Source organism: Suricata suricatta, chromosome 14, assembly GCF_006229205.1.
Source record: "Suricata suricatta isolate VVHF042 chromosome 14, meerkat_22Aug2017_6uvM2_HiC, whole genome shotgun sequence".
Taxonomy (NCBI): Eukaryota; Metazoa; Chordata; class Mammalia; order Carnivora; family Herpestidae; genus Suricata; species Suricata suricatta.
The window spans coordinates 2,155,743-2,167,661 of record NC_043713.1 but is presented as its reverse complement, the minus strand read 5'-3'; the positions used below and the strand labels follow the sequence as shown (position 1 = coordinate 2,167,661).

The 11,919-nt window shown below is 56.4% G+C and overlaps 1 protein-coding gene across 1 annotated transcript in view; it reads right to left on the bottom strand.

The window, feature by feature from the left end:
* MBP (myelin basic protein) overlaps nucleotides 1-11,919 on the bottom strand; it is an 84,751-nt gene that overhangs the window by 26,589 nt on the left and 46,243 nt on the right. The window contains exons 3-4 of the mRNA XM_029922292.1: nucleotides 6,625-7,061; nucleotides 265-342 (exon numbers count right to left, since the gene is read on the bottom strand). Coding sequence (XP_029778152.1) covers nucleotides 265-342; nucleotides 6,625-7,061 — 515 coding nt within the window. The remainder of the gene's footprint in view (nucleotides 1-264; nucleotides 343-6,624; nucleotides 7,062-11,919) is intronic.

The window sequence follows — 11,919 nt, the reverse complement described above, 5'->3', positions numbered from 1 at the left end:
AGGCGTCCACGCAGCACGGAGGACGGGGCGGCTTTCCCGACACGCACCCAGCCGAGCCCGGGCGGGGACAGCGGCCGCCACCAGACTTCCCGCGGGCACGCGGCGCGCGACAGTCCAGCTCGGCTAGCGACGGCCGGACGCGTGTTAGGCGCTGTTGTCCAAGGAGCCGCCCCGCTGGCTTTGGCAAAAGCGACTTCCCCACAGGTTCTCGACCTGCTGCGGCCGCGCCGCCGGAGGGCGGGCTGGCAGGGCGGCGCGTCTTACCTGGTACATGTTGCACAGCCCGGGCTGGCTGTGGGCATGAGAGGGCACAGGGCTCCTTCTCTGCTTGAGCCAGGGCACCTGCCAGGGGGACACAGAGCGCCCGGTGAGTCCGCGCGGCACTGGCGGCAGAGCCCCCAAGTCCTCCAGCAACGTCCCCTCCTGGCCGGGCTCGGCAGCCCCCGCGCAGTGAGAGGGTTAGTGGGATGGAGGTCAGATGGTGAGGGCGTGGGCGTGGTGGACGATGACCGCCAAGGGCACGGGGAAGAGGAGACAGCAGAGAGAGAGGAACAGGAGGAAAGATGCAGGGAGAAGTTCTAGGGCTCCGGACCCACTTGTGTGAGCAAAGAGGCTTAACGGTGGTCGCAGCAACACCACACCTGCAGCTTCTGCACCGAGCAGGTGGAGGACGCACCTTCGGGTCGATGGGAGGAGCTAACGGGCGCTTCGAGTCTGCTGGGGGATGGGTGGTTGGACAGGCGTGTTCCTGTCACAGCAGGTGTGGTAGCTTCAGTGCAGGCCTTATAGTAGAGACCAGGCCCGCTCGGTGGGGGACACAGCGCGCCAGGAAGCAGATCCGTGAGGAGCACAGTGGCCAAAGTCACGCCAGGCGACCACGGGGAGTTACGCCTTCTCACATTCCTCCTCCTGCTGCTGAGGCCGAGAAGCTTAATATTGAATATTAACTGAAAATTCCTGGACGTGAGCTGTGCGTCAGCCTTGACTCTGAGCTCTACTGTGCTCAGTCTTCCTAAGCAGTGTTTTGCCTCTAATGTTGCGGTTTCCCTGTTCTGTTCGCTGGAGGACAGTGCCTGAGAGATAGAGAGAGAGAGAGAGAGAGACAGGCAGACACAGAGACACAGAGAGAGGCTGGTAGAGACAGAGAGACACACACACAGAGAAAGAGAGACCAACAGAGACAGAGAGAAGCTGGTAGACAGACAGAGACAGGCAGAAAGAGACACAGACAGAGAGGCAGATAGAGAGAGGGAGGGAGGGAACGAGCCTTACAGTGGTCAAGAGATAAAATCGATGTAATAGATTTCAGGAGATGTCAGATTGGCTACAGATGAAATGAACTTTTTAGAAACAGGTTTCCAGCCGGTTATGTGTGGAAATGAGCGGCGGTGATGACACACGGGAGTGTTAGGGTGATCTAGGGATGTTACTGCAGCGGGGGCGCGTGGGGTTTCCAGAGGCAGATGCGGGGCGAGTTTGTGCCCAGCTGTACATCCCGCAACCGACCCCCCCCCCCTGCGAGAGGGGGTCTTTCTGTCCTGGTAAGAAGTACTGGTGAGTTTAGTTCATGTTTAAGTACTGAGCACTTAAAAGAGTAAGACAACTGAGTACTTGTGTTCAAGTACTTCTCGGTGGGTAGGCCTGCAGTGGCTTGTCCTGATGAGGCCTGGTTGTCCCCACAGGGTGTGACGCGCCTCAAGTGGTGGTGGCAGAGACACAAGTCTGTGTTACACTCTTGGCCAAAAGGCGCAGAGTTCTCCAGTTTGTTTCTCCCGTTTAAGACAATGTCCCTTCTTACGGAAGGGACTCAGCTCCTTGAGCCATTTCAGGCGGCTCTGGGGATTCGTGTCAGCTGCCTCCAGGGGCAGCCGGCCACGCAGCTCGGGGTGGGGAGGCCGGGGGGCCGGGACCTGCCTGGTTCAGCAGGAGAGGCAGGAATGCGGCTTCCTCCCCACCAGCGGGCAGCGGAGGCGGGGGCGCCTCCTGCAGGCGCGGGCAGGGGTGCAGCCCGCGGGGTGGCAGGGACAAAGGCGAGAAGGGCCCCCGAGGGGAGCCCTCATTCCTGGGACTCTCCCTGTCCCCGCCCGCCAGCCTATTTCTTAGGAAGCAGAGGATGGTTCCGGAGCAGCTAAGAGTGTGGTGGAGACACGTGGAGACACGCCTGACGCGTGAGCCAGAGTTTGCCCGGGGATTCCACAGCCGTAAACGCTCCCGGGAGCCCAGAGAGCGGGTCTTCCCTCCCGGGATACGTCCCCCGAGACGCCAGGCCAAGCTGGCCACCAGCCGGTCAGCAATTCCTGCTACCTGACGGCCGACTTTTTACCAAAAGGAAAATCAACAGACGCCGTAAGCGGAAATGGACATCAGAGGAGGGGAGCATCCCCGGGCAGACGTCGCTGTGGAGGTGAGCGCCTCCAAGGGAATCACGTCTTTGCTTTTGTTTCTAGTTCATCCACCACCCAACCTACCGGTGACCTTTATGCTCACGGACGTCCTTGGGCCCACCCCCCCACTGCTAGACGGCCCAGGGTTCCTGGGACTCCCTCGGACGCACCCGCGGCAGGTCACACGGTTGCTCAGGAAGTGCTGCCCCGGGGACTGCGGCCCCCGCACACAAAGGGGACCCGAGTCTACTCAGTGCGCACGACCGCCCACCAGTGCGGACGGCGCGCCCAGGGGCACGCTGAGCACGTCGGGCAGAACGAGAGCAGCCACAGTAGAAAGACCAGGATGCTTAGCCGCCTGTCCGTGGAGAGAAAAGAATCAACAAACGTCTGTGCAAAAGCCCACGAGTGAGGAGGAGAGCTGGGCGCTGGGCCTGCACACTCACCTGTCAGGAGGCCGCACGTATCCTAGTGATGCGTGGCGATGGGGGGGACCCAAAGGGGGCAGTTCAAACACTTCACATGCAATTAGCACACCACCATTGGTCTATCAAAATGTTTAATGAATGCATAAAAGGAAGAAATATATATAAAACCAAAGTTCATCACAAAATCAAATTGGCATCCAGTCACCAGAAGGTAGTCAACATTGAACACATCAGCATAGCGGGCAGACATGTGGCTGGCACAGAGGACGCGGCCAGGCCCCCGCCGTCCTCAGCCGGTCCTGGCAGTGGACTGGGGGAAGGTGCCACGCGGCCCGGAGGGCCCAACACACTCGTCCTGCCACGTCCGGCCTGCCCTCTCGGAATGCCACACTCCCACAAGAATATAGAGCACATCTACCGAGCTGGCATGTTACGTGAACGCCGAAGGATTAAGTTACGGCAGAATTAAAATGTGTTAAATGAAATTAAAATGCAGCAGTAGGTGCACTGGTCTACAATGCAAAATGCAGTACAAAATGGTGATTGATCTATGAGAGAGATTGTACGCCATAGCAGTAATTGGCAAGCGGTTTTCATCCTGTACAATCAAAATTAGAGGCCTACGCCTAATCCTGTGTGCTGAACAACGGAAGGCTGGGGACAGCAGGTTATAAACGGGGCCTTGAGTGTAAAGTGAGTGCCAAAAGGTAAAATCATCAGTGCAGGACCGACTTTAAAAAACTCTTAAAATACACCAGTATGGAGACACCGTGATGGACGTGGTCTCGCTGCATTCTTACTTGGGAACCGCCCAGGTGTTTTATCACCGTGTCCAGCTTAGATATTTCGTCCAAACTCACCACTTTGAGATAAAAAGGAACAGGGACAGATTCCAAAGCTAACGGTCAAGGCCTGAGTGGCCGCAGCCCCTGCGTGGGCACATGAGCTCTGACACGGGGTGGGGATGGCAGGGGTGGGCAGCTCCAAGAGCCGCCCTTCTCACAAAGACCACATGCATCTCAAACTTGGTCCTAAATGCCTGCCCGTCCCTCCCGAGGCCCCACATGCCGGGCATCAGAAAACCTGTCCTTTACAGACAACACGGTCCTTCTTTCCTCCTGTGACAAAAGGACACGCTTGCCATGAATACGCTTTTCATCTGTGGCTCTCAAAAGAATATGCCTCCTCAAGGAATTTGTAATGCGCTTTCCCTGAATGTCAATGCCCCGGCCGGCCGAGGGTGGGCGTTGTGGGTGCATTCCGAGGACTGGGTGGAGGCAGGAGCCCCATGTGGCCTCGGCAGGGGGAGGGGCATGGAAAGGGTCCGGGACCGACAGCCCCCTTCCCAGGGGCCGTGCATTCTGTCTTGCACAACTGAACCATGAAAAACCTACTCCGGACAGATAAGCAGAGTAGCTGGTCCCCCCACAGCCACACCGGTGGGAGCAGGCTGCTGCTCAGGCCTGGGGCGGGGGGCCCTCAGCTCAGTATGCACCTCAGAAGATGACCCTGGACATGACTGACAGTGGAAAACTGCAATGGGCTTCTATGCATGAGAATTGGGCCTCTGGATTCTCTCCTTTGCTCAAGCCTCAACCCAAAGACTATTCAATAAAGTGAGGCTTCTCCTGATTGATATACAGAGTAAAGCAAGAATAAAAACAAAACCAAAACAGAACCCCTCGGCAGCCCAGACCAGCAAGTGCCCTGGAATCCTAGGGCACACGGGGGGCGGACGCCTGAGTGGAGCGGGTATTACGCTCACGTCTGCGGTGTTCCAAAGCAAACAAAGTCCACAACAAACCGGGTCCCGAACAGACACCGCTCTCTGGCCCGTGTGTCTAGTACTCGCGGACGCGGGCACACAGGCAAACTCCGATTTGTTTCTCTGGCGCCAACAGGCAAGGCCGTTCATTTTCAAACCTTCTTTATTCAACATTCAGTAGCCAACAGAGCTGACGCTTCAGAAATTCTAACACCGTTATTTAAACAAGGTTTTCTTTTTTAAAATCCTATGGAAATACTTCGATTTCTCTGGATCCTTAATAAGCTAGAAACCCTATTTTGCAAAGTCGATGCCTATTTCTGAGATGAGTCTTTTCTTTGGAAGTACTACAGATATGAGAGCCTTAAAGCAATAAAGTTTGTGATTCTCTATAAAGGAAGAAAAACGTGCATGCGTGCACCCCCCACACACATATATGTAGACAGCGTTCTGAAATAAAGTCACAATGGTTGACATAAATGCATTCACAATTTTATTTTCATTTAAGCCATTACCACTGAAATGAAGCTGGTTTTACAATATATGCTACGGAGGTATTTAACCCCTCCTGCACACTTTACGCACATTTTCTCCTGCACCTTGAGGTAAGCAGAGAAGCTATGCTTTCGGAGCGCTGCACGCATGGGGGCGCTTGCCTTCACTAGGCCGCGGAGGCTGGTGTGGTCTGACAGCCGTGCTGGAAAAAGCACGTGCGCCGAGACCAGCACTAGAAGCAGATCAGAGGATCAACACCTTAGGGCGACGCAAGGCTGCCCCAGAGTCAGAGCACGTCTCCAAACACAGACACCGCAAGACCCAAGCGGAAGACAACTCCATCGGCACTTAAGCTACGTTGAGTGTGAGTCACAAGACGTCATGACAAGTGTCACGTGAGCATCTCCCCTCGGGGCAGATGCTAGAGACAGAGGCCGTACCTCACCCAGGCTCCCGGGGCGGCAATTCCCGCAAGTTTGTGGTTCATGTTTAGCCATTTCACAATCATCAGGAATTTAAGAAGTTCTAGTTAAAGCCGAAAGCAAATTTTAGAAGCTCCTTTAGAAACCACAGGTCAGGGTCCCTTGCTCCACTCTTTACCCAAAAGCCCCTTAACGTTCCCAAGACTGGGTTCAGAATAAGAACAATTTGCAGCCAGAGCAAGACCTACTGCGTGTGGGCTCTGTGCCCCCGGCCAGGGAACCCGGGCTTCCTCGAAAACACCCCCTCCTTCCGAAACGCCCCAGCTGGGCACCACCCTGAAAAGGCAGGTGACGTGCTGTGTGTCTGCTGTGGGAAAGCCACTCGGGATTTAGCTCTTGGATGGACATGAGCACGGGTGGCCCAGGGTCAGACCACTCCAGACACCCCCGCTGGACCCCGGAGCACGATGGGGGCTTTGTCTCATGAGACAATTTTCATCTACAGAACATTTAAATAATGAAACGTCACAGACTCTAGATTCAGGTTAGTGGAATAACAAAAGAATACAGCTGATTCGTAGGCACACGTAATTACCCCTCCAGCCCTGACCCCCAAAATAACTCAGACAAAGGACAAAATCTGCTCAAGGCGAATTTAAATCTTGGATTTGTTCTCAAGTCCTGAATCGCATTACTGTTGCAAGATAACACGAAGCTAGCAGCAAGGACTCCAAAGAAAATGGGCACAACCCAACACCAGACCGAAAGCGCAGGCACAGAGCCAAAGCAGCCACGAAGCCCCAAGCATGAACCACCGTCCCAGAGCTGAGAACGGGGTGCCCTTTCGGCAGTGCCACCCCGGGCACTAGAGATGTACAATTCCGAGCCACGTCCCGGTGGCACCCCTTGGGGGGAGGGAAAGAGGCTGAGTTCTGTGCAAACAGGGCAAGCAGCACCCCGGGCCCCTCCCGTGGCCGGGGAGCAAGTCCAGCAAGGACAGCAGGTGGACAGCGGAGGGCTGCGCCAGCGTGTCCCCTACGGCTTAGCTCACCTGCGCGCTCTCCTTCCTTTTCCTTGTCAACTACAGCGGACACACGTTCCGTGTGCCCCTGTCACTCCTCAGAGCTCACCTTGCCTGAGCCCCGCTTGGGGACACCCCTGTCACCGCCAAAGAAGCGGCCGAGGGAGTCAAGGATGCCCGTGTCCCTGTGCCTCGGGAGGAAGCCGTGCCTGGCGTGATCCATGGCGCTCGCGGACGCCAGGTACTTGGAGCCGTGCCGCTGGGAGGGTCGTTTCTGTGAGGCCATCACATCTAGGCCCTCGGGGGTGGCTGCGCTGTCCTCTGGGATGGTCTGGAGCTCGTCTGACTCCGAGGGCCTGTCTTTGAAGGTGTTGTCCTCCCTCCCGGGGGCATCTCGGGAAAAGAGGCGGATCAAGTGGGGGCGGCCCCCCGGGTCAGCTGGGTTGGCATCCTGCCAGGCATTCTTCGGGTCCGCTGTGCGCTTGGAGTCTGTCACCGCCGCGCCCTGAGAGGGGGCCCCATTGTTCTGCTCCACATCTGCCTCTCCTGCAAACAACAGTGAGATATGAACACGGGCCGTGCAAAGCGGAGCGGGGGACAATGGCGCTTTCTTCCAGGGCTAGAGACCTGCTTGTGTCCTACCAGAGCCCCAGAACCTGCACGGGGCCATCGAGCGACATGGCGGCCCCACATCGCTCTGGCAGGACCCAACTGGGACCAAGCGCCCTACCTGCAGGTCTCAGACCCCGGGACTTGCCTCACTTACTGGAGCTTCGGCACAGGGAGCGCACCCCCGCCTCCTGCGGCCATGGCCCGTGGGCACCGCTGGGCACCGCCTGCTGCGCCTGGAGAGCCCAGCACCGCGGGCACCTCTGGGGGCCGTTAACCTCAAAAACTCCACCGGTACATAAGCTAACCGTGTTTGGGAGCATTTATTTGACCAAAGGTATTTTTAGCATTCTTGATAAAAGTGGACCTTCCCACATCTTTTTGCAATTCACGCCTTAAAGAAATGGGGCATTTAGAATTCTTTAGTTTCCAGATTCCACAAGAATCTGCTTATTCAGGACATTTCTGTTTGGCTTCTCTTCTGTAAGTGGCCGTGACCATGGAGCTCAAGGAGGGCATGGCGTATTTCACGTGGGATCCCACCATCTCGTAGCTCTGGGCACACAAGCGTCTACAGGGTTTCCTTCAGGGGTGGCAATACATCCATTTTCCTCTCAAGTTCTAGGTTAGGCTTAGTGCGTATCCACTCCAGCCCATGCCCCCCTTTGTTACTTATCTATAGAAAATGTAGGTTTCCTCGTACTTTCTTGTAATACTCCCCATCCTCCGACCCCCATCTGTTCTCTGTCATCTACCCAACAGCAGCCTCCACTGTCTGTCTTGCCACGTACCTACCGATCTGTACACCAATCCATCCACAGAGCCATCCACCCAGCTACCCCTCCAGTTACCCATCACCCACCCAGGCACTTACCTGTCCACCTGCCCATTCAGCCACCCACCCAGTCACTCCCCCATCCATCTGCCCACCGGTCAACCAGCCACCCATCCGTCCACCCACCCAGTCACTCACCTGTCCACCTGTCCATCCAGTCACCCCCCCATCCCTCCACCCATCCACCCGCTCGGCCACCCAGCCGTTATTTGCTGAGGACCTAGGAAGTGGTGCGTACCGTGCTGGATCACTGGTTTACAGTGATGAGCATGTGGTCCCTGTCTCAAGAACACTGATTAAAACGAATGTCACAAATTGAATAGTGTCCCACCAAAATGGCAGGTCCCCATCCTAAACCCCAGTAGCTGTGAATGTGAACTTATTTAGAAATAGGGTCTTCCATAGACCCCAAGGTAAGATGAGTCCATACTGGACCAGGGTGGTCTTCACCAATGGCGGCCGTCCTTGTAGAGCGAGGGGGGTCTGGATCCGGACACGGACACACAGGGAAGAGGAGGCCACGTGGCAGTGGCGGCAGGGACCGGAGCGTCGGGGGAGCCCCGGCAGGCAGGTCGGGGACGTGGCGCCCACCCTTCCCTGAGCCGGCAGCCACGGTGCAGCCCCGAGGACGCGCCGAGTTCGGATTTCCAGCCTCCAGAACGTGAGGACGGAAATGCCAGGGGTTTGACACTGCCCAGCCACAACGTACATTTTCATGTCAGCTAATGACTCGAAGTCCATGGAGCAGGGCCGGGGGCTTCGGGGAGGCCCCTCGCGGGCAGGACTGGGTGGGCCCAGTCAGAGGGGAGCGCACCCAGCGCGAGGTCAGCAGGGAGAAGGGGCAGGGTCTGCAGGTGCACAGGAGGGAGGGGCTGCCGCCCATGGGTGAGGCAGAGGGGAGGCCACAGAGGAGCCGAGTGGCGGCCAGGAGGAGCCCGGAGGCAGCGGCCAGGCCTTTCCCTTGTGTTGTGTGCATTTGAGGACGTTTGTGTATCTACACAACACGGACTTCCACAAACACATCAGAAACAAAAGGCAAATGACTCCACCCTCTTTCAGCAAAATCACAGCGGTCAGGCGACCGTCCCATGAATGACACTCATCACACAACTGTATCTTGACCTGTGTTTCCAAAGTAGAGGGCCTTCCTCCCCACATCTGTGCTCAGCGTCTGCCAGCAACAGAGGACAAGGCCGAGCCCAGTCCTGGGACCACCGGGACATTCCCCAGCCTCCTGAGAGACAGCACACAGTGACAGGTGTGCCCAGGGCCTCAGAAGTCCGTCCCTCAGCATCTCTGAGGACCACCGATGAAATTCAACCAGGTAAGAGCGCCAAGTGTTTACAGTGTAGGCCCTAGGCACTCGCTGTGTGGTAGCAACAGGAAAAAGCAACGTAAAGAATACTATGGCCCCAGAAATAGAGCCTAATTTTCTAGCTGTGCCTTATATTCTGTGGCTAATATGAATTAATGCAAATGTGGAGGAGAAACAAAAGCTATATTGTACATAATTAAACACATTAACAAAACACAAGCCCCTCTGAATACTAATATTTGTGTAACAGTCGGGCCTTGTGTCGCTGAATGCGGCCGTTTGTGAGGGCACAGAGAAGGCGCCCCTGTCCGGACAGCAGCATCTCTGCGCACACAAGGGCAGGGGGAGAGGCTGAAATCTGTGCTGTGCAGCGTTTTTAGTAGGGACAGATGCAGTTCTAATTTGTCAGTTAATATCAGCTTTCATCAAATTACAGCCCAAAGTCGACTTCTTGTTGAGACTAATCGCGGAGCATCGCGTTTAGCGCACAGTTTGTGAGGCGTGGACCTGATTCTGCCGGAACAAGCATGCATAAGGCTCTAGTGTGATTCAAATTCTACAGGAATTCACAATAAAACTTTTTTTTAAAGCCCACCTCATCCAATTGCTAGAATGACCCCCAGAAGCTTTGATGGGAAACGTACTGGACTTTTGGAAGGAATGCTGTTAAAATCGCAGATGGCTTCCCGGAGCGTCTCTGAGAGACGAGGACGACACTCACTAGAGAGAGACTTCCGGAACAGACACCCACTGAACAGGAGGGCGGTTTGGGGGAGGCGGTGTTCCCTGCACAGAGGAGCCCGGATGTCATGACCGGAGCAAGCCTCCAGCTGAAGGTTGCAGCGGCCCGTGTGTGGCTCCTTCCCGGACAGGGTGTCTGAAATCCTGTCCCCCTGGATGGCTCTTTGACCGACTGCAACTTTCTGCACCTTATGCTGGGGTGTTGCTGCACCATCATCGGTGGTCCGGGGCCATGGGTTCCCTCGTGCAGTCCCACTGGACCCAGCGCCACCGGAAGGCCCTGTACACGGTTCACAGCACCCGACCTTACTTGCCCCCCAACGTCACGGGCACCTAGGACAGACCCACCCGCCTGCTGTCCCACATGTCCCACACGTGTGCCCCTCTCATGTCTCGTCGTTCGGCCTCACTGCCTCCCTGTCCCCCCGGAGGCCTGGCCGGGCATCTGGACGGCCCTTCTGGGACCACAGCTCCACGGTGGCCAGGGCCACGGGGCAAGTGTGTCCCCTTCCGGTGAGTGTGTCCTACTTCCGTCTGCAGTGGGCGGTGTGTCTGGCGGGGCCGTGCCGGGCCGGGTGTCAGCCCCACCCCGTGTGGTGTGGTCTGCACTGGGCGTCTGGCAAGATCACAGCCATGCTGGGGTGAGCCAGCCGTCCCTCTCAAAGCAAAGAACAGAAGTCAGACCCGGCCTCTGCTTTGCTGGGAGAACTCCGCGATTGGCATTGCTGCCTTAAACTGTTTTTTATATCCTTGTTTTTAAGTGAAGATTTCTCTTCCGTCCCGAGAGGCTCTGCGCCAGGGTCTCAGCTCTGGCTCAGAAACAAATTTCCGTTGTATCATCTACTTCCTTCTGGCCATGCAGAGGTTTTGTGATGTCCGGCTCTTCGCTGCCTGCCAGGGGCTCTCTCTCTGCCCCTCTCACTGCCCCTCCCCTGCTCAGCTGCCTCTGTCTCTCTCAAAGTAAATGACTGAACATAAAAAAGCACAGCTGTCCGGGGGGCGATCTGGTCGGACGTGGAGCACAGAGTACGGGGCGGGCTTGTCGGGGGCGCGTGCAGCTCCGGTGAGGACCCAACAACCCCAGCCTCACAGCGGAACTGACTGATGAGTCTGTCCTCTGTCACAGGGGTTTTCACCCAAGGATCTAGGATTTTTCCAGGCTGAAAAACACGAGATCCCAGCTTCCCATGCGCACCGCCGCCTTGTGGGGGCCCAGACCGAGACCGGACTAGGACAGGGTCTCGGAGGTCCCACAGGAGCCCATGGAGTCTCTCCTCTGCAGCTTCCGTGAGGCCCGCAGTACAGATGACTAACGAGAAGGTGAGATTCAGAAAGAAAACACAAGCAGCCAAAAACGCACGTTCCCAGATGCCCAGACAACAGTCTCGAGGCTCCAGAGGGGCCAGCGGCACCTGCAACAAGGCAGGGACCCCGTGCGGAGGAGGTCCTCAGCGGGGCTCAGTCGCCTTCCGGGGCCAGGAGCGTTCCCGCACAGTGATGGGGACACAGGCGCTGGGACACGCGGTGACTTTCATCTAAGCGCACAATGGCAGAATTCAGACGTGCTGCATGCGCCCTTGTCCTGGTGCACTGGGCAGTGTGCTCCTAAGTGATTTGCAGTCTGGTTTTCTAGCTTATGGTCCCTTTAGGAAGTATGATCCCCAAATAGGCCCCTAGATCCAAATGCACCAACACGTCCTATTTCTCAAAGTTGTTCAGGATAGTCCTTCGGTTCCAGCTCAAAACAGCAGCATAGCATTGATGAAAGCCCATCATTACGGAATCCACATGATGAAGGGAATCTTCAATCACTGGGTCTTTGATTTGTTGTTTTTAAACTCATGCTTTTTTAGCTTACACTTTGCTCCCCCATGTTCCCCATGGGGTACGTTAGAGATTCCCGA